This window comes from Solenopsis invicta, chromosome 6, assembly GCF_016802725.1.
Source record: "Solenopsis invicta isolate M01_SB chromosome 6, UNIL_Sinv_3.0, whole genome shotgun sequence".
Lineage (NCBI taxonomy): Eukaryota > Metazoa > Arthropoda > Insecta > Hymenoptera > Formicidae > Solenopsis > Solenopsis invicta.
Window position 1 is genome coordinate 20997385 of NC_052669.1, and position 23992 is coordinate 21021376.

Here is a 23992-nt window from a genome sequence, read left to right on the forward strand (position 1 = left end):
TATTAAAAAAAAATCTTACTAAGAATTTAGTCAAGAATTATGTGCATTTTTAATAGTATTCTATTTTTATCTTTTTATATATATTATAAAAGATCCTTTTTTAATAGTGGCAAGAATATATTATTTCCGACTCTAAATTACATTGAGAAATTCTAAAAATGCAGGTATAGCAAGTTAATTAGAATAAATTTTCAGCAGATTATATACTAAAAAAAATTATGAATATATATATATATATATATATACATATACATATAATATATTACACGGTTTTGCTGAAGCATTTAAAATTTCAACTAAATATAGATCTGAAAAATTTTTTTTTATTTGATGTATTATCACAAAATAGAACAATTAAGCTAGAACGTCAATACTTTTCGCAGTTGCTCATTATGCTTGAACATTTTATACAATTTTGATGTTCAAATTATTATATTTACAGTTCTCACTCAATTTTTAGATACTTCAGCAAAATCGTTATCTCCGCGTATATAAATAATTCTCGTCATTATGCTTCCATTAATTGTTCTTACAAGTTTTCGTGTATGACATTTAATGACGCAAATGTAAAATATTATTTTATATGTCAGGTAGTGGCGTTAATTACGCATTTATTCGTTGGACATATTTCTCGTTAATTAAAATAATGTCTTCATTAATAAGTGAAAGGAATTTAATATTCTCTTCTCATCCAAGCTTTTTAAAATTGGCGCAAACATCGCATTGTCTATCACGAGGCCGAATCAAACCATATAATATGATATTAATTTTACACATTTGTATAAGTGCAGGCGATTTAGAGCGATGATAATACGAATAAATTAGTTCATCGAGTTATGCGATTGTTTATCGATACTTCCGCAAACAATATGTAAATGGAGGATGTTGGAGTATATTAGTGATGCAAATGCTTTTATGCGAAAACGACGTTTATTGCCGTATATCTGCTGCCGCGCATTCGTGCTCACGCGGCAAAAAATGCCGGATGCTAGATAACAAAAACCTCTCGATGTAATGTGAATTTTAGATATGAGAGATGGAGAGATAATAACGCTATTCGCGAATGCTTACTCTCGACCCCGCGGAAATGCACATGCACATGTAAAATCGCATCCGGATAAGGTGTCTCACGGAGAAATGGCGCTCCGGAGCGCCATATTTTATGCACCGCGTTGTACATCGCGGAAATGGATTATCAATGAACGATGTAAGATCCAATTTTTGATACTACGACGCGATAGATCCGTTCTGTTTGCGATATCGCGTGCCGCGGGTTTTCCGGATAAGAAATTTATTTCCCCTTGCTGTAAAAAATTTATTCTGTACACAGTTGCTTTCACGACCTTCGTGACTTTGTGGATCGTTTTTCACGTGAACTTATAGCATTTCGACATCAATAAATAATCCGATAAACTTGATGCAAGGGGATCCAGAGATAACATTTCATACATCTTTCACGCGTCCCGTTTTTTCTGGACTCTTCGTAATACCTGAACTATTTTGCGTTGAAAAGAGCGGGACAAGGATTTAACTGGAAATTTTTCGAATATTTGCTTTTGAATAGAAATAATCGGCTATACGGATGCGCGTCCACCGGTTTAGTTTCAAGCTAAAAATATCCATCGGTGCATGAACATGCCATGGAATTCGAGTGTTCGGGCTGGAATTCAATCTGCTGTAGAGTCTCTTCTACTCTCTTTATGTTTATTTCAACGGCCGTGTATTACGAGTGCATTTATGTGCCATCGCAAGAGAGTACCTGCGTATTATGCTTGTGTGCGTGCATTCGGTCAGTCAGAGAGTCGAGGTAGAAATATAGGGAGGAAGAGATAAAAAAAAAACTACGTAGCAGTTATTAAACCGAAGAAAATTAGAGCAGATGTTGTTGCATTTAATTTCTCGCTTCTTCTATATGAATAGGACCTAAATTTATACCTTTTCAAATAAACGTCATGGCGTTAGAAATATTAATAAGTTGTACCGTGCTTATTTCATAAAGACAACGGTCAGTTATACATATATTTCATATCTCAATTTCATTTAGATACATTATACGTAGAGGAGAAGGGGATATTATGGCTACTGTGAACATTACGGCTACCCCTATTATCCCTGTTATGAGGTGACAAATTCTAATTGTTGCTTATGAAATTATTCGTTTAATAAAACGTCGTTTTCTAGTCGCGCTAATATACCAATATACAACAGCTGACAATTGTTATAAGGCATTTTTGCTTTTTAGTAACTTCGAAATTTTTTCAAGGTACATTTTATCAATTACACATATTTCCTCATTGGTTTTTAAACTTGAGTGTATTATCACGGCAATGTATGTACACTCGGGTGTACTTTTTTGTTATTTAATTTTTAATTCGGCTATAAAAATTTCGAGTTATGTAAAGTTAAATAATAATATGGGATTTTGTTAATGTGGCTTAAACGAAATTTTCATATCGAAGTATTTCTTTGATAAATCAATCAGTCGGAGGATTGTGTTCAGAAACATTAAAGATAACATTGTATACTTGTTGTTTAACAAGAATAAATTAATGTTAAACAAGAATACAATTATATCTTTAATGATATTTCTAATGTTTCTGAATGCAGGAAAATTCTAAACGATGGAAAATTAAAAATATATAATTTTATATTAAAATACTGTGATTTTTAAACTAAATCAATCTTTCAAAATTATTTTTGGACTAATCATGTTACCACTACTTTTCCTCTTTCACTGACTATGCAATGTGTCAGACTTTTATAAATCACATACTAAATAATAAATATTTTATTACTTTGGGTCTAAAATCTGTTACACAACACTAATGAAGATAATCGTTCGTTTCAATTTAAAATATTGATTATTAACAAAACTATTCAAAGGAAAATGGATGCCATATTATCCCCTTCTCCTCTAATATTCATAAAAATAATTAATTATTAAATAAAAATTATTAATTAAAAAAAGTTTAACGGTTTTGTGTATATCCGAAAATGCGTTACATATTTAATAATTTTCTCGCTGCTGGTCTGAACGTCCTATTCAGTCTTATCACATATTTAATTTTGCACGAGCGATTTGGGTTCTATTCAGTGTTTCTATTCACACAGCGAATATCTGTTCCACGTGCGCGCGTGTGTCCTAGTTTCACTTTTAAACTCGGTGGGTGCTCACCTAGGCGATGAACCGGGCTGAAACGTACGAGGCTCAATGCGCCATGATCCAAATCACAATTTCTTCGCCGGGCCCGTTCCCTGGCGAGTTTTGCTCTCCTCCGTAGGCAGCAAATTACCATTAACGCCAGTAATGGAAACCCCAGAATGCAGGACACGATAGGTATGATTATACTCTCCGGCGTAACTGAAAGATGCAAATATATTAGAACTTCGTAAATTAGTACTAATTTTGTGTTCTATTGTTATATACTGGAATACAATAGCGTATATATAAATCTCTCGCGACACGTATTTATCTTTTTCAGTGACGTAATTGAAGTTATTAAAAATTTAAGCCACGTTTTTCGATAGGTCATTTTGATTAATCAGTATATAGATTGAAAACACTGACAGTGTGATATTTCATGAGACGAATGTTCCGTTTTTATAAAATTATTTTTGTTAGCATCACGAACGTATATCAATTTATTGGATTCATTCAATCAAACAATTGTCGATATGTCAATTTTATTAACTTTTAGTTAGTAAGTTGGTTAGTTTTATTAGATACATGAACACGATTTTATACGTAAACAAAAAAGCGATTTTATTTTTATTATCTATGCGCGTTTATCTCTAATGAGGCGCACATGTCACTAGACAGCGGTTTGTGTGTTCCAGGTCACGAAGCGGAATCTATATCGTTAGACATAAAAAGTGACATGCACTTCTAGAAAGTTTGTCAGTTTCATGAAATTTTCAAGCGTGTAATAAGAGTGAAGTTGGTTACTCGGATCGAATTAGTGAGTATTATAAGACGGGGCTTAAGATGGTACTGATTAGACTTTCAGTTCCGTATTTAAAAGAGTTTGAATCCCTGACTTCCTCTCAACTACTGAATTGTTCGATTAAAACTTTTTGCTCAAAACGCATAATGTAGTAATGTCGACATTTCTCAATAAAAGTGTCCCAGTTCTCTCTTGGATTAAGCCCTATTTTCTTAGTAATATATATAGAGCTTGATTTAGCTTTCACAATATGCTTAAGTAAGAACTTTTTTGGGGAACTTTTAATCAAGATAGCGGACAATTTCTCGAAAACGAGATACAACGCGATTCTCGACCAGATACAACTTTGTATTCAATTCTTTTCATTAAATTAGTTTTACAATAGTCAAAAGATGAATTTTAAGTTATTACTTGCGTGTACTTGCTTGTATCAAATCCAATTTATTTAAAAGATATTATCAATACATAGTTTCTTCTAGAGATTATTTGCTTCGCACTCTGTGAAAATTCCATATTATTAACTTATCTTTGCTCTAAACAATTAAAAGATAAATTTTAAGTTATAAACTGCGTGTGCATTAATTTACATTAATTTCTTGAATCTGATTTATTCAAAAAATTGGTAAGGAGTATTATTATTAGTACACAGTTCCTTCTAACGACATGTATCGTATTCTGCGGAAAGAGAAAGATATCTCATATTTCGCGTATCATGTATTTCGTGTGCTCGTCGTATTTCTTGTATTGTGTACTTGTCACATCTCACGTATATCGTCGCTCATGTTTCTGGAAATTGAGGATTTGTTTTTAGATCGACGTGTCGGCGTTATTTTTCGAAGCAGTTGTGTCCGTAACTGCAAATTAGAGCTATTGTGGGGATTTGAATGAAGCACCGATTGCAAATTGCGCGAGATCTAAAGTTTCCAAAGTTTTAACGTCAACCAATTAATCTAACTTGAAAACCGTGACGCAAATAGCTCCGTCGCCTCGGCGAAGTACTCTATCCCTTGGAAAGATGCTCTCCAGGTTCATTAAATATCAATGGTCTATTAAGTGCGAATCGTTCAAATTGATTTCCGGAGAAAAAAATCAATTCCAAATTATTTTGAGAGTGAAATCTCTTTGCTTCAGATATACATTCGGTATACATTCCAGTTCACTCGTCAATAGAGGCAAACATCCAGTAATTCAATGTCCGTGGTCTATTAATTGCTAATTTCATAAATCGCCTTTGTGAAACAAAAAATCAATTTCGAATTATTTGGAACTAGAATCTCTTTGCTTCGAATATCGGTAAATCGATACATCTCAATCCGCTCGCTATCGCACACGATGAGAGCAAACATTAGTACTTAATAGCGATTGAGCAATGCCTTTGATCGTTGAACGATCGGATAGCAGTGCTGTGTTATTGCATTAACACACCGCTAACTTGTTAGCGGATTCGTGTTTCTCGTAATTCACCGTATAGCAAGCCTATATAACGGGCGAACGGCTGACACTAATTACATTATCAATCCGCTTGTCTCTCCCCGCCTCTTTAACCCCCCCCTCCTGCTCCCAGCTCTACTCGTTTGCAATTTAACATCGCCGCGGGCGCGATCTAATACTTCATACAAGCGTCTAATTAAACGTCATCCCCCTCGCGCAGTAATATATCGTGCTTTCAAAATGAAGCTCGAGATAATGCCAACATGACATAAGCCGTGTATTTCTTGTAATAAAGTAGAGTTTAGTTCTAGCGTGATTCAGCCTAGAATTAGTATTAGAAACGTGGCGCTTGTCGTGCCCTTACCCGTCGGATACACCAAGATCGTAGGCCGTTTGGAGTGCGGAATGGTTGGCATGGTAGGTCGACCAGCTCTCACCTCGGCCGACATTGTTCCTTTGTTCTGCAACTGAATAGAAATTCACCTTTGAACCGACTTTTCAAATCTCGATATACATGTCTGCTTCCTATTCGGCACGTGACGTGTCTTCGCCGAATTTACAGTCGCAAATTGAGAGAAGTGAATAGAGAAGGGAAGGAAGGCGGAACGGAGAATAAAATATGATTTTAATTGAGGATTCTATTGTTTGGAGCACGCCTTTGTTCTTATATTTGAGTACGGGTAATAGAATTACAGTTGACTACAATCAGGAAGCTCTTGTCACGTAACATTCAATTCATCAATTCATGTCGCTGTCGTCTCTGACGAACGCTTCGGCGACTCGTTATATCGGGAAACCGAATGACGAACGATTTTCATGTTTCTTGCGTTAGAATGCGCAGTTCGTTTGTCGCTCGGTGAGCTTTGGAATCGATAGCCGGTACTCGTAGCTCGAGTTTCGACGTACGATTTGCACGCGTCGAGAATCAGTTGGCGAGGTTCGCGCTTCGTCAGAGACATGGAATTGCTGTCGTTCGCGTTGCCCGCAGCGCACAGAGAATCTTCACAAGAATCGAATTTCTTCCATTGTCAGATTTACTGGGATTTATCCCCCGGGATTAAAATTATTCGACGAGCACAACGTTGCGTGACGTCAAATATTTTTATGCTCGAGGCAATATTCATTTAAAGGATTTTAGTTATTTTATTGCTGTTTATGTGAGATATAAATTTCAAAGCATATTTTTACTGCATAAAATATTTTATAACAAATTATTTCGTATAATGAAGATTGTAATTGATATAAACAGATGCGTATGTATACATTTACATCATGTGAAATAAAATAAAAATTCTGCAGCGCGTATCGGTCACACTGACATTTTAGCTTCGTTATCACTTTTCTCATTAATGTTTAATGTGTCTGCTTCGAGGGTAGAAAATGTGAGACGGGTTTTCCCATATGCGGTGTATAATTCATAGTCGCCTGAGAGTTATCTCTGTATCTTTTCCTTAGTGATGCTAAGAGCGCCTTAATGATATTATGTAAAAAAGTTGCTTAAATTACGGAAGACTCTTTCCTCACTACGTTCTTAATGTCCTGCTTTTACCGAATGTTGATTTTGGAAAATGACATAAATTCCAAATAAATACTCCGTTCCAAATAAAGACTGAACGAGAACCTTTTTCTAAAAGAAAAAAATCTTTAAATAGCATTTTTATAGAGTTTTAAGAGAAATTCCTTAGACACATTTTTAATTTCTTTAAAATTCTTTACAGAAACATTTCGAATTCTTCTTAATAATGTTTTATAGCTGTACAATACCAGGTAAAAGTTATCGAGATTTAAAAACTGTAGGTTTTTTCTTAGATTTATTTTTCTTTTTTTTTCCTAGTCAACGATAAAAAATTTTTATTGTAAATTATCGAATATTGGTTCTTTGAAATTAGCTGTAAAGAAGAAACTAATAAAAAATTTATCTTATTGCTTATGCAACAAACAAATGACTATTTTAAATTGATATCACATGTATACTGATTACGGGTTTAACTGATTCGAAATCAATAAAGCAATACGAGCCAAGCCAGATGTGTTTCTATAATATTTACATCATTAATTTGTTTTCAGTTTATTGATGTAAACACAGCATATATCTGGCTTGATTCGTGTGCTTCTTGTTTTATTGATTTTGACCTTATTCTGTTTAATTTTACAATTGTAAATAAATAACTTTTGAAGTTATTTACGCGGATTTAAATGAATTTTTACACGAATATTCATTAGTTTCATTAGTATATGTAAAATTTTTGATTTAATTCATAATATTACTTCCTCATTAAATTTGCAAATAAATATTACAAAACGCAATTTTACGCAAGAATTAAGAGTAAACAAAAGATTAATTGATCAAATTTTTAACTAATAAGAGAATTGTGCTTAAATTTTATACAGATATGTAAATTAATATAGAACAATCCATGAAATTTTTATATTTTTGATAACGTTTTGAATTGAGACACATACGTCTTTAAGTTTAACGTATACTGAGAAATAAAGTTGTTAATTTAACCAAGTTTTTAAATTTTGATTTAATTTCTTCAGTTAAAGTATTTATGTACTTACGTTAAATATATAAATGTTTAAATTAAAATTCAAATATTTAAGTTAAATATATAAATATGTGAATTGAAAAAATTTAATCGAGTTGAAAAATTTAGTCAAGTTTTTTCTCAGTGTATTTTTCGGTTTTATTTCCTTTTTATTTTTCATAAGCTTAGAACAATTTCATGAGTACTTATTGTATTGTCTCATCAGGAAATCAACATTATACGTGGATATAGGTCGAAATCTAGGCGCAATAATAGCGAACGGTAGATTATCGAGAATTTGCGATATCGCCGGACGTCAGGGGCAGATAATGCAGGATAATGCACGCGCGTAAACGTCTGCCCAACTGGGGTGGCTAGGGCGCAGCACAAATTACGAAATGCAGTTAATCCCTTGCGGTGCACGAAGACTCCTCACGAAATCGAATCAATTTTATACGTCGCGATATCGTCAAGCTTTATCAATCAGTTTTCGTGACACAGTTTGCTCTAAACTGACATCAAATATACAGAGTCAAATATACAGCGTACGTTCAGAAATGAGCTTATATTTTATGTGAAAGGGAGCCGCTCGATTGTCAATTTGAAATCTGCTTGTTGTCGAATATCTTTTCGCCATTTTCGAGTTGCGATCTGTGGCTGATAGGATTCTCATTAGTCTCCCATCTTCTGCAGGATTCGGTGAATACCTTCTCCCGATCGATTTTACAATATCTGGTTTTCGCCAGACCACTCTTATTTTTTGCGGCGGTTTTGTCAAATATTGCTGCAATAAATTGCATATATATATATATATATATATACTTTGCTTAGGCAGAAGAAACCTCAACACAATACAATACTCGCAGGTGGGAGGGGAACCTCGCATCGTGAAGAAAACAATCAAGGCACTTAAAGATTTTTTTTACATTGAGGGGAGAAGCTGATCATTTTTAAACTACGCGGTATGGCGAGTTGAATCAAGTAAGAGGAGGAAGGAAAAAATTGTTGTCCTCAAACAAAAAGTGAGATCACTGAACTCTTCTCAATTATGAGAGATGATGGAAAACGGCATTATTTATGAGGGTAGAATTTATATGGAGGACTTAGGGGAAGGGTGTCTTTGAAATATGACGATGAAAAACGTTGCGCAAATAAATTCATCTTTTCAATATCTAAGAAATATTTACCGACAAGGTATACAGAGCTTTACGTGTTTGGCTTTACGTGAACCTCCTGAATTTATAACCCGTCTAAAGTTCCAAAGTGTCCTAAACGGAGAGAGGAAAGAATAAGGTCGATTTGTCAGTCTGCTAGCTCGGTGTTGCGTGAAAACTTGCTGTTTTAATAAAGCAGTGAATTTTACGATATCGCTATACTATTTCAGATATCGATAGCACTCCTTCGCGCGTCGAGCTAGAGTATCCTATTAACTTCTACTAGTCTTTTCTGGCGGAGAGAAGTAGCTCTTATCCTCTTGCTGCACGTTCGTGAGAGCCTACGAGATTTTTTGGTCGCCAGAAAATGATAGTTACGACGTGTCTGTTATCTAAGTAGGTCGGTTAGTTCGGTGTGAAAAATCTCGTTTCACGGAACATATTCATGTGAAAAAAATAGTCAACTCTTGAATTCTTGGGCGTTACACACGATCGATCGCGTCGGGAAGTATCGTGAGGGAATGTTACGAATGCTGAAACAGCATGCCGGGCCTCCCGTGTGGTATTGTAAATTTAAAGGACGGAATGTAAAATGAGAGACGATTCGCAGTTACGTGAAAAAATGTTCTTCATCTTGTTTGTTTCTGTTTTTGAACAAGTTTTCATCATCGAGTCTACGTAAGGTAAATGTCCTAATAATAATGCAAGATTATTGAATTTTTGCAAGAATTTACGATATAAAATGATTTAATTAATTGAAATTTGAAATATAAAACATTAGAGAGGAAAGTTGCCAATATTGGCTCACCTCTCCTAAAGCGATACCGTCACATTTCTTGAAAACTGAATATTGTACTATATTAATACTGACTAAAACATGAGCTGACTAGAGAATTAAAGAAGTAAAAATCTATAGTTCACGGTTTTTCTTCTATATAAAATTTGCTAAAAACAAAATCTTGAAAAACAAAAATAAAATTTGCACGATTTTTTCTCTCGCATAGTTGTAACAATAGTAAGTGTATTATTGATAATAATAGATCGTTTCATATGTTTGTAGCTTTCTAAAACTTTTTGTCTATATGTTCCTCTTTCATATTTTACTCGTAAAGCGGTTTGAAACATAAAATCGCTATGCAACGTAAAATGGACCACCTCTCTGTGAGAACAGACAATAACTATGAAATATTCAACTACAATATTGACAGATATTTCATGAACTTTTTCACATTTTCTTTAGTACCTTAAGGGAGGAAAAATAGCGTCCACATATACACTAGTAAGGTGTTAGAAAAAATTTATAAAGTCGAAAGATTCAATTTCAATTTTGCAATTTTATAAACTTTGTTGTTTAATATATAAAAAACATTTTATTACTTTGTTTATCAATTATTTCATAGTTAAATCTTTTACTACGAGGCCGTGTTTGAATTCTGCTATTACTGCTTGGGTGCCAGTTTTGGGGCCTAATTTCTCAATCTTTCTTTTTGGATATGTTGCAAAAATATTAATTATTACAAAATATGAAATAGTATTATAAAAATCTCTGCATCATCTGACATAGAAAACAGTTTGTATTTATGCTTTTAAAGTTTAAGTTTAGATTTAAGAAATATTCAAAAACCAAACGGGGTGCCAATGTTAGCGATTTTCCTCTAGCATACAAAAATATGAAAAATTTTTAAATTATTCCAAAAATAACAAGAATATAAGTAAAGCATCCGAATGAATAACTAATGTCAACTTGAAACTAGTCTTTAATGTTCTAAATATTTATTCTTAATGTATTATTTATAAATGCAACAAGATATTCTCTTAATGATATTCTTAAAAAATTTTAAGAACATTATCAAGGTATAAATTCTACTCTAATTGTCTAACAAATTTTTTAAATGTTAATACTTACAATATTTAAAATAAATCATTTTGGAAATTTTTTTAAGTGTTTAAAGACTACAATCGAATTTTGATATTATAAAAAATAAACAGATTTAAGATTAATTAATAATAAGTTTCCATGTGAGTGTATGACATAGGACATAGGAATATGTTCATTCACATTTACCTTACTATCGCGCATACATTTCGCGACTGCTCGTTGCAGAAAGGCGAGTGCAGGTTAACAGCTCTATCTGCATTTCCCACATTTTGGCACGCTATCGGAATACGAGCGGTATGTATGGCCGCAGGAAGTCAGTACTCCATATTGCCTCAACATCATGGAATGCCGAGGTATTTACGTCGTTTATGTGTAGGGGTTCGTCGTGTGCCGGTCTCGAGACAGTTCGAGATGTTTGGTCCAGGTTTGTACACGAGACGTCGCACCCGGCAGATCCCGCAGCGAGTGAGGTATACGTTTATGCACATGTACGTGCGAATGTAAGCCCAGGCATCTCTGTGCCTACAATTTACGTACACGAAAGACAGATGCCATTGTATTCGATATGGGTGAGATTGGAATCGTCATTATAACTGCCTATCTATCTGCCCATCTGGCCGCGTTCGAGGGATTTCATTTTGAGAATTGTAGATTGAAACTTGCATTTAAATGTCTCGAAAGGAGCAGGAAATGTTGGCTGATGTAATTAGAAGGGATTTGATAAGAATATAATTAGAAGAAAAAAGAAAAGAGAACATTCGAAATAATTTTCGCTTTTGCACAGATCAACATGTACAGTAGATATTAATTTGAGATTACGTTAGTTTAATTTAATCGACATTTAATTTCTGGATTAATTCATCGAACTGTGCGCGGTCGATCTCGTAACGCCAGATCAAAAGTTGGATAGACGTAAAAAAAAAAAAAAATTGACCCTGTTTTTGTGGGCGAGTAATATAATTCTCATTATGTCGGTCAGATTTTATTCGATTCTAGAGGAGGTCACTTAAGCCGCGTCATTTATCATGCGCTCGATTAATTAGGGCAACCTCGATCATATCGTAGATAAACTGCACGATTTATCCAGCCTACTCTCTCACCTTCCGCCGCTTCCGTTCACGCTCTCTTGTTATCTTCCTTCGCGTCACGAACACGAAGCCACATCTCTGACCTTTAACTACAACATCATTGAAATTAGAACTTAGAAACCGCTAATTCGCCACTCGTAAGTTCGAAGTTGGGAGGTCGCGGTCAAGGCTTATCTAAACATTTTCTAGGTCTTACACGAGATCCATCTACTAAATGTAGATCAGGAATGCGAAATTGCTCGATTGTTTACTGACTTTAGCAACAGTTTCTTAATTGGTTCGCTTTCGACGTCATGCCGTGTCATGATGAAAACGTGGCTTTGTTAGCGGAGTTAGGAATACCCTCTTGTCGAGGTGGTTATCAATCGTAATTGCCTCTCGTGAGAGTCTCATTAATTCCTGGTAGAAGCATCAGTCTATTAATTTTCCGTCTACCGAAACAATCGTAGCCTATGCAATATTGCAAGTGCACGCCATGCCCTTTGAAGGTTGGACTTCGGAACATTACGTGAGCGTAATCTCATTCTGAAATTGCTGGGACAAAACGACACGGAGAAATGTGATCGTGATGAGAAGTTGGGGACCTAAGTACGTCCCCAGGCGTACGATTCCCAGAAATAAATATTTTTGTTTTCTTTGTCTCTCTCGCAATATTCGAAGCAATAATTTTGTTTGCAAAGGTAATTTTTCTCGAAAAAAAAATTATCAGGGAAAATATATGGAGGGTAATTGAGAAAATAATAAAATAATATATGAAATATTGTTTTAAAACAAACATTGAGAGAAAAATGTTTGACTATAATTGTATGATAAAATAATTATCATTAGGAGCTCTATTTTTAGTTATTATTGCTATAATCGAAATATAATAACTTTACAGTACTACCAGTTACGAAAAAATTTCATCATAATAATTTCGAATGTTAATGTAGAAATATAAATGGTAAAAAAAAATAAATATTTTTATGTATAAGTAAATGCAACTGCAAGTATAATGAATGTAACTATTTGTTTAATTCACTGCTTACGTAGCAATAATAAATAACAGCTATAATTTGTGTTAAAATACATATATACTTGGCACCGAAAATAACTATAAATTATAGTTAATTTATGATAATTGTAAGCATTTTATTCTCTTTCTGTGTGCTAAACGAAAATAGATGTTTTATAAACATATAAAGTTTGACTATCTTGAAGAGCAGGTGATATCTTGTATCTGTAATTTCAGTAGAATTTCTTGGTGCAGCTTGATAAAAACCTAACAGGATTTTCTTATGTCTGTAAAAAGCAAAGCATGCTTTGTACATGACCAAATTGTTAGTTTTTAATTTTGAGATCCAAAGATACGCCGATAAGCAATTTATTTTCAGTTTCTTGAAGGTTTAGCGCGGAAAAGTATTTTTCTACGAAAATTGAACAAGCATCTTGGCGATGCAAAAGATACAGCTTATTTCTCAAAAATAGCGAGAATAGTCTTCATCTTCGATATAAATATCTGTATCCGCTCTTCTTCTCTCCTTTATCTTTTGAGAAGTAGGTAAATAACTTTGAATTTTTAATGCGCTCGTTTGTCAAGTCTCTCTTGATCGTGACAGATAGCACAATTTTCTCGCGAAAATTCACACGACACATACTTTACACATGTTAATTTCGAGAGGATTTTAGTTGTGCCGCAATTATTCGCAAAAAAAAGTTACAAATAAATTGCGCACTCTCCGAGAGCGAAATAATTATATTGCAATTGTAATTGGGAAAAAAGATATATGAAAACGTGAATCGCAGATTATTTCTATCTCGGAACAGAGAGTTACTACCGACATATCAATCTATCTTTATTTCTCTGTGATCGACTACTATTGTTTTCGGTCGCATCGAACCTCACATATTTTATTCTTTTAGCCAGGATAAAATACAAGTATTACGAGTTTTATGTCTTTCATGTTTTATGCCAATTGAAAAGCTAATGGTTTACTGTTCTCGATGTATTCTTCGTTTGTATCACAAGAAGAAAGCATAGAACACTCAGATGTCAGTGAGAAAAATATAATATATCAGACAATGGTTGCGTTCACAAGAAAAAGCCGCTTTATAGCTATTGCAAAATTCTTTAATATTATTGGTTCTTTAATATTATTCTTGTCCTTATTCCTCTGCCGGATTTTAATGTATAAATCAATCCTATTAAAGAATTCTGCAAGAGTTGCAAAGCTACTTTTTCTGCTGAACGCAGCCAATAAATAAATAGCAATATGATATGATTAAATAAAGAAAAATATATTATAAAAAGAAAAGAGAACAAATTATTTATGCAAATAATTACTTAAATCTTAAATAAATTATTAAATTGCTTATATTTTTTTGAGGTGGGAAAGTCTTATAGATACTTGTTAGCATCAGCATTATAAAAATCTCAATTTAATATTATATTATTATTTTTCTGATTTAATTTAAAATCTGCGTTTCAAGACCAATAATATCAGTGTGTAGTTCGAAGAATTGGAAAATGTATATAAAATTACTTGTGATTTGTTATTTGAGCTCTTGAAATCCACGATGATCATTGTTAGCCTTTTCTCGATTTTAATTGTGTTATACACTTTACGGTTTTATATATACTTTAAATATTGTTTGTGAAATTCAGTTTTATGAAAGACGTATTTTAAGATCGGTAGCAAATGCATCTCTTTTGTTTTTACGCGAAAAAGAGAGCTTGATTATGAGATTGATGTTAAATTATTTGATTCCCGTCAATATTTAGACTTTATTACATTTTTATTACGCCGAACGAGCGAGATAGAACTTATCGATCCGAGAGCGTTAATAATAATTCCACCGTAAAATTGGAAGATCATAAAACTCGTCATAATTTTTCCACGCTCGTGATTCGTCGACGCGCCATGTCGTTGCTTCGATATATGTGCAGTACACTACATGCCATACACATATGTAAATTGTACGTGAGAGATAATGCAGCGTGACATTTGCCTAGAAAGGCCGTACTGAAAATGACGTTCAAAGAGTATTCATAAACTAAATTTGTCACAAAGTGGCGCGTCGTTTGATGCACGCTCCTCCGAAACATATTCAATTTTCTGATGATTGTTAATGTTATCCACGGTCTAATCTAAGTTTCGAGATTAATTGCGAAAGCATTATTTTTACGCATGAAGAAAAATTGATTCTCATTAATTGATATGCTTTAATGACATGATAATGAGTCAAATTATAGATTTAAACTTAATAATTTTTACTATCTATTTCTGTGGAGTGGACAGACAAGCGTGGTAGTCGATAACAGATGTGATTTCAATCGAAATAACAGAGTTGCGATTAAGCATCACGTGAAATTGGCGGCGTTATTGTCTAAACTTTACAACAAGGAACGTCATACAGAGTTTAACTAATCACATGAATAAGTATTCAGAGCATCTCGTTCGCGAACTAACTTGAGAAATTGTTATTCAGATCTTTACTAGCTTTTGATAAGTATTGCAATTGTAAATTTGTAATTGTAAAGTTTTATTAGGTGAATAATTACGCTAATTTTAATTTTATTGTATTGGATCTTCTAAGTTAAAGTTATTTCTAAGTTATTCCTATGGCGATTGCGCATACATATAAGTTTTACAAAGTTATAACTTTAAGACATATATAGAGTGTGCTTAAATAAATACACATCGTTTAAAGTTAAAACAGTAAACTCTTTGGCCTACATATTTTTCTTAACGAAAGAAAATATCAGAAAAAATTTATTGCAGCTCTTCAGTTTTTAATTTTATGTATTTTTGTGATCAAGCTTCAAATTAAAATTTCATTAAAATATCTGTTTAAAATTAATTCAAGAAGCTAGAGGACAAGGCAAAAAATTATGTTAAACTTAATTATATATTATGCCCATATATGTATAATTAATTATAATAAATATAAAAGTTGTGTATATGTATAGTGTATCTGCACATATATTGATAGACATAATATTTTTATCGTAAATAATGTCACTATTAAACGCAATGCTACGTTGCATGTCCGCAGTAAACTTGAGAGTAATTTTGATGACCCACGTAAGTCCCATATCCATTGGTCTCCTAACTATTAGATCCCTAATGATTATCAAAGCCATTAAAGTTTTCCTAATGCGTCACCTTACTTTGAAAGAAAAAAACAGTTGATTAATTGGATAAACCTTTAGGCTTAAGTTTATAAAGCCCAAACTATAAAACTCAGTCACATGACTGTGTGTGTGTGTGTATGTGAAGTTAGCGTATCATTTCGTGGAAACTGATGAAATATTGAGAATTCTAGCTTTATTTACAATAGTTCTATAATTCCTAATAGATAAAATAAATAGTTCTGGCCTTTAAAGCGAAAGAAAACGCATAGGAAAGTGAGACGCAAGTTTCGCACAGCGTCTCAGTTTGTCCTATGTGTTTTTTTTTGCTTTCAAGACCAGAAATATTCGTTGTATCTATTAGGAATTATAGAACTATTGTAAATAAAGCCATAACTCTCCATATTTCGTGAGTTTCCACGAAATGATACGTCAACTTCACACACACAAATAAATCTCTATCAATGGATCTCTATTAATATATTCAACAGAGATTCATTATTGGATTAAAATATGATTTGTCACTCACCGACACACGATGCACAGCAGCGGAGTTTTCAACGTCGACCTGTAAAACACAAATAAATATAATTCACATTATAGCAGCGTCCACAGTTATTAATATTGCTGCTTGAATTCGGTAAGCTACAGGCATTACAATTGCAATAAACTCTTCATTTTATCACAAGTTAACAGTTTCAAATTCGCATACTGACAGACAATCCATAATATTAAAGGTAGAGTCGAGAATTTAACTATTTTAGGTCAGATGTACAAAAGCGAACATTATTTTCAGTATGAAAAGAGATATTGAATAGGCTATGGCAGGAAGGTCAGGACACAAATCTAAAACTGTTAACTAGTGATGGATTAAAGAATTTGTTGCAATTGTAATGCCTGTAGCTTGCATAATTCATAATCATGGACCTTAAAGATCTTAGCAAAATTTATTTTTCCTGAAACCTTAAGAAAATGACATGTAATTTGAATAATTGTACACTTACAATATTGTATGTCAGAGTAAATATTTTATATAGAAATTTACATATAAAGTGTTATATAGTTTTATAATGTAAGAAGATTTTATAAGATTTTAATATCTATTTTTATACAGAACTTGTGTAATAACAACTGCAATACCTATTCTAGGAAGCATCATGCAACTTAATTTTACTCCAATAAATGATATTGTAAGGGTACAATCATCCTAATTAATATCACATGTCATTTTATTAAGATTTCTGAAAAAGTCAATTTTGCTAAGACCCTTAAGGTCCACGATTATAAATTGAGCAAGCTATAGGCATTACAATTGCAACAAGTTCTTTAGTCCATCACTAGTTAACAGTTTTAGATTTGTGTCCTGACCTTCCTGCCCTAGCCCATTCAATATCTCTTTTCATACTAAAAATAATGTTTGCTTTTGCACATTTGACCTAAAATAATTAAATTCTCGACTCTATCTTTAATATTACATATTTTCTGTCACTACACCAATCTAGAACTGTTAACTAGTGACAAAATAAAAACTTAAAAGTTATCCATATCTTTTCATTCTTATGATAATATCTTTAAGTGATCACTGTGCTTACAATAGAGTTTAGTTCAAATGGTATGACATTCTTATTGAATTTATCTCTATTACGAAATAATAGGAGCGAGTTTACGAAATAATAGGAGAGAGTGACCACTTATACAAAATACATGTATCAATTAATAAAATAATGCATCTACTTACCGAATTACTCCACGAAGGCCGTCTCTCGCTGACGATGTCTCTTCTTTTTGTCGCTCTCGAGCATGTTAACGACGACCGCACAATATATTGTCCACTTACGATACCACACTCGCGACGCCATCGGGGAAGTTACTGTCCCGGCAAACGACGAATTTCGAGCAACAGAGAATCGTGTGCAGCATAACATAACCTAACCTAACTAACCTCTCGACCGGTTGGTCGCGGCCGTTGCTGACACACAACACGCAACATGCGCGTGACCGGACGATTATTATATTCGCGTTCTCACACACTGATGAACATACGAATTGAGACCAAAAACAAACAGTCGCGGATTGAAAAATGCGATCGACCGAGGGGTTGACGCTGTCGTTAACGCAACGAGCTTCGGTCGAACGGCTCGATATTTTAGTCGGCACTCACGATACTACGCGGATAACATGTCACACATGAGCTCCAGCAAAATGTGATACAATCGCGGCCGATCAGGAGCAACGAAGATTGCGAGGCAAGCGGAGAATCAAGTTGAATAACGTTACATGAGCACGAGACGCGTGCTCATAACGCTTGACGAATGAGATATGATCTATACGATCCTGGCACTCACGCTGTTACTGCATTCGACATACCCGACGTTGTATCCGCACAGAACTTTAACACGAGCAATACGAAAGAAGCACGGAGCGTTCACCGATCACCGGTACAAGACAAGCGGATAGAGGACAGAGCAACATGGCGGTGACAGCGACTCGATGATCGTCGTCGGTGCTGCGCAGTCACTACGCCATCTACGAACGTTGCCGAGGGGCGGCGGACGCGAACGAGTGCCGATTCGGTCTCTTGAGGCGCTCGGTCACGTCCGCCAGCGCTCGGCAACGTTCGTAGATGGCGTACGTGACTGCGCCGCGCACGCTACCTACGAACGTTGCCGAGCGCTGGCGGACGTGACCGAGCGCCTCAAGCGACCGAGCCGGCACTCGTTCGCGTCCGCCGCTCTTCGGTAACGTTCGTAGATGGCGTAGTGACTGCGCAGCACCGACGACGGTCGTCGTTGTCACCGCCATGTTGCTCTGTCCTCTACTCGCTTGTACCGGTGACCGGCGGGCGCTCCGTGCTTCCCGGTGCTTCTTTCGTGTTCCTCGTGTTGAAGCTCTGTACAGATACAACATCGGGTGTGTCGAGTGTAGTAGCAGCGTGAGTGCCAGGATCGCATAGATCATATCTCGTTCGTCAAGCGTTACGAGCTCGCGTCTCGTTGCTGTCTCGTGCTCGTGTAACGTTACTCGACTTGATTCTCCGCTTGCCCTGCAATCTTCGTTGCTCCTGATCGGTCGCGATCGTATCACATTTTGCTGGAGCTCATGTGTAACACGTTATTCGCGCAGTATCGTGAGTGCCGACTAAAATATCGAGCCGTTCGACAGAAGCTTGTTGCATTAGCGACGGTGTCAACCCCTTGGTTGATCGCATTTTTTAATCCGAGGCCGTTTGTTTTCGGTCTTAATTCGTATGTTTATCAGTGTGTGAGAACGCACATATAATAATCGTTCGGTCACGCGCGTGTTGCGTGTTGTGTGTCAGCAACGGTCGCGATCAACCGGTCGAGAGGTTAGTTAGGTTATGTTGCGCCGCGCGCGATTTCCTGGCGCTCGAGATTTGTCGTTTGCCGAGACAGTAACATCTCCGACGGCATCGCGGGTGTAGTATCGTAAGTGGTGAACAATATATTACGCGGTCGTTGTTAAAGTGCTATTTGAGAGCGACAAAAAAAAGAGACATTGTCATCGAGAGACGGCCTTCGTGGAGTAATTCGGTAAATAGGTGCATTATTTTATTAATTGTTACATGTATTTTGTATAAGTGGCCACTCTCTCTTATCATTTTGTAAACTAATAAAGATCAATTCAATAAGAATATCGTACAATTTCACCTAAAGTCTATTGTAGGCACAATGGTCACTTAAAGATATTATGTTAAGAATGGAGAGATATGGATAACTTTTACATTTATATTTTGTCACTAGTTAACAATTCTAGATTGGTGTAGTAACAGAAAATATATAATATTAAAGTTAGAGTAGAGAATTTAATTATTTTAGGTCAAATGTGCAAAAGCGAACATTGTTCTCAGTATGAAAAGAGATATTAAATGGACTAGGGCAGGAAGGTCAGGACACAAATCTAAAACTGTTAACTAGTGATGGATTAAAGAACTTGTTGCAATTGTAATGCCTATAGCTTGCTCAATTTATAATCGTGGACCTTAAGGATCTTAGCAAAATTGACTTTTTTAGAAATCTTAATAAAATGACATGTGATATTAGGATGATTGTACCTTTACAATATCATTTATTAGAGTAAAATTAAGTTGCTTGATGCTTCCTAGAATAGGTATTGCAGTTGTTATTACACAAGTTCTGTATAAAAATCGATATTAAAATCTTATGAAATCTTCTTACATTATAAAACTGTATAATGCTTTATATGTAAATTTCCATATAAAATATTTACTCTGACATACAATATTGTAAGTGTTCAATTATCCTAATTAATATTACATGTCATTTTTTTATAGTTTTGGGAAAAATAAATTTTGCTAAGATCCTTAAGGTCCACGATTATAAATTGAGCAAGCTATAGACATTACAATTGCAATAACTTCTTTACTTTATTACTAGTTAACAGTTTCAAATTTGTGCCCTCACCTTCCTGCCCTCGCTCGTTAGATATCTCACCTTTACAGTTAAAATAATGTTTGTTTTTGCACATCTGACCTAAAATAATTAGATTCTGGGTTCTAGCTTTAATATTATGTATTGTCTGCAAATTTGAAACTGTTAACTGGTGATAAAATTAAGAGTTTATTGCAACTGTAATGCTTGTAGCTTGCCGAATTTAAGCAGCTATATTAATTACTGTGGATGCTGCTATAATGTGAATTATATTTATGTGTATTTTACAGGTCGACGTTGAAAACTCCGCTGCTGTGCATCGTGTGTCGGTGAGTGACAAATCACATTTTAATATAGTAATGAATCTCTATTGAGTATATTGAATATATTGAATATATTGATAGAGATCCATTGCTCCAGATATTGATAGAGATCCATTGATAGAGATTTATTTGTGTGTGTGAAGTTGGCGTATTATTTCGTGGAAACTCACGAAATATTGAGAGTTCTGGTTTCATTTACAATAGTTTTATAGTTCCTAATAAACAAAACAAATAGTTCTAGTCTTGAAAAAAATGCATAAAACAAAGTGAGGCGCCAAGTTTACTCAGTTTGCTCTGCGCCATTTTCCGACACAATTATTGTAGGATTTTAAAAGATCTATAGTTCTAGATGAGTTCTAGAAAGAGTTTTGGCGTTTAACATAGTTTATTTAATTTTAATTTAAAATTATCAAATAAATAATTATAATTATAGAGTTATCGAGAGTTCCATGTACAAAAAATATTTTTCCTCCAGTTCTGAACGTTTAAATACGTTATACAGAACTATTATAAATGAAGCTCTCAATATTTCGTGACTTTCCACGAAATGATTTTTGTCAGCACACACCATGACTATAAAAATGGAGTTAGAATTGTAAAAACAAAAGCGTAATTGGACGACAAAAAAATGTAAAAGATTTATAGTTTTATCATGAAAATAAATGGCGAGGAAGGATGCACATGGTGCATCATAAAAATTCGCGATGACTTCTTTTCCGCCAGTTGGACAACGTAATCTTTATTTTTTCACCATATTTTCCGCATGTATTTTCCTATCTTTTGACGAGAGTTACGCAAGAGGAAGAAGAATTTGCCGCTTGCATTGCACATTCTTGAATTTATATTCTGAGCGTGCTTTCCGTGGTCTCTGGGTTTGCATGAGCACCCTCACATTATACTCTCGCTGAGTTTATTCAAGATTGAATCGCTACATTACATCCGACGCTATTCCACGCGTTATGAGTAAACTTCCTGTCCGTGATATCCGGGATAATATAAGATTTTTATTGCTCAACTTAGGAGTTTTTATTTTTGTTGCGTATAATAAGATCAGGAGAGGCGGTGGCATCTCTCGCCTCTCTTCTCGAGCTGCATCCTTGAGAAATATTATCGTATATTCTTTCCAGAAGCGCGCGGTTACTTAGCGGATATTTTTGTTACCTAATTTAAATGTGCTAAATTAGGAAAGAATATATATTCCAGAAGACGTTACTTATGGGATATTTTTGTTATTTTTAATTAATCTTATTTACATCATATATACTGACAGAAAAATTTTTTAAATAAAAAAATACATTTTTATAATATCATATCTTTTGATGCAAGTATTTGTTTATTCAATGTAAGTAAATAGGCATGTTATGTTAAGTATTTAATTTTGTATTTTTTACATTTAAATAATGATTTTATAAATAAGCTGATAAGATTATTAAACTTAATTAAATTGTTTTTTTATATTAAAAAATCTCATTATTTTGAATATGAAAACAGTGAATTTCTAAACTACAAGAAAAAATTACTTTATTTTATTTATATAAATATTTCAATTAAGAAATTTTTAACTTGACTGCAAGTAAATAAGCTACTATTTACCTGTCGAGTAAATAATTTTTTATTTTGCGATATTTTTCTCTCAGAGTATTATTATAATGATATTGACCGAGTTCTGCGCTAATCGAGAACAAATTACTCGACTTAACTGTATATATATATAATTTTTTATAGATTATAACGCTCACGTTAGAATAATAAATGACTAAGTATATGGGCCAGAAATAATTTCTGTTACAACCGCGCCCTTGTTTCGTGACAGTTGTGATATTCATAAATATTTCAGATGTACGATGGATTATCGAGTTTGTCCAATCGAGATTGGCACTACTCCAATTCCTGGATAAGATATTGATTGCTGTCTGTGAACATGTTGATATTTTTCTCCGCTTCTATTTTCTTGGATTAATTCAATTAATGTAATTTATTAAAGTATTAACGAATTTACCTTATTCTTGAAGAAAATATTTAAATTGGACAATTCTAGATGTTCTTTTTTTTACATTAATATTTGCTGTCCGACGGCGAGGCTATCTCGATGCCTTGGCACTCCTCTCTGCGGACATTTTCGCGGAAATGCTTTCTTCTGCGAGAATAACTCGTGTCAAACTTTGCGAAACAACTAGTTTCAAATGTTAACGAGTCGTAATTATCGCATCAACGCATACGATATTACATAGGAAGCACATTGTTGCAGCTTGTTTGAGTAATTGTACAAGTACTTTTTGTGCATAAAATTAATGACCCATTTCATCTGCAAGTTGTATTAAGTACAGAAAGTGAATTGCATTAAAATTCTGTGATGCATAAAAACGGAAATGCAGCAAACCGTGAAATTTACCGCGACAAACTTGAGAGTGTTGGCTCGAGTTGGAATTGTTATAAAACTGTTTTGAAAATTTATGGCTTTCGCCAGGAACGTGTATATAGAGATGTGTGTGTATATATATCTGTTATGTGACCACTGCTGTTCGATTCATGGCAGACATTTTTGTCGATAAAGCACACGTGAAATGTTAACAGATCTAGTCGAAACTTCCGGTAACTTTTTATAAAAATATATTGAGAGAGAAAGAAAATTTGCGAACCGTATAATTTCATTATTGTTACGTATTATATTTCTACTAGTTACGTATTTTGTTTTAAATATTCAAAACTGATTGGGATGTAAATAATAATAGCATGAAAATCGCGAAGTAAAATAAGTAAACGCTATGCAATTAAAGTGATTTTGTATTAGAGTTAATTCGTGTGGTTGACACGCACAGTTTGAAGCTTTCAGAGCTTGCTATACACTCTGCTTTATCTGGATCGGGCAAAATGTTACAAAGTTTACGTGTGCAGCATACTGTACATACACTATACTCCCGTAGAAAAACTGTGGACTGACATACGTGGTAATTTTTCGCAGGCTTATAGAGTAACGTTACTTTCCGCACATATCTTCTTTCCCGCCGCGTCTTGCTCCCGGGGCCATTCGCAATATTTTTCGCACTCGGGTTCTGGATATAATCCAGCAGAGAAATATTGTCAGCCAAATATGCGCGCGTGTCGGAAGTATTAAATTCCGCATA

The 23992-nt window shown here is 34.2% G+C and overlaps 1 protein-coding gene across 7 annotated transcripts in view; it reads right to left on the reverse strand.

The window, feature by feature from the left end:
- LOC105203786 overlaps positions 1-23992 on the reverse strand; it is a 55007-nt gene that overhangs the window by 14324 nt on the left and 16691 nt on the right. For 5 of the 7 annotated variants that reach the window (XR_005574998.1, XR_005574996.1, XR_005574997.1 and 2 more), the window contains exons 2-3: positions 5740-5842; positions 3176-3361 (exon numbers count right to left, since the gene is read on the reverse strand). Coding sequence is in view for 4 of the 7 variants with exons in the window: in XM_039450452.1 (XP_039306386.1) it covers positions 3176-3361; positions 5740-5824 (271 nt within the window). In the remaining 3 variants the exon portion in view is untranslated. Of the gene's footprint in view, positions 1-3175; positions 3362-5739; positions 5843-16664; positions 16704-17873; positions 18623-23992 lie in introns of those variants that run through there. The other 2 variants (XM_039450451.1, XM_026135253.2) reach the window with 2 other exon arrangements.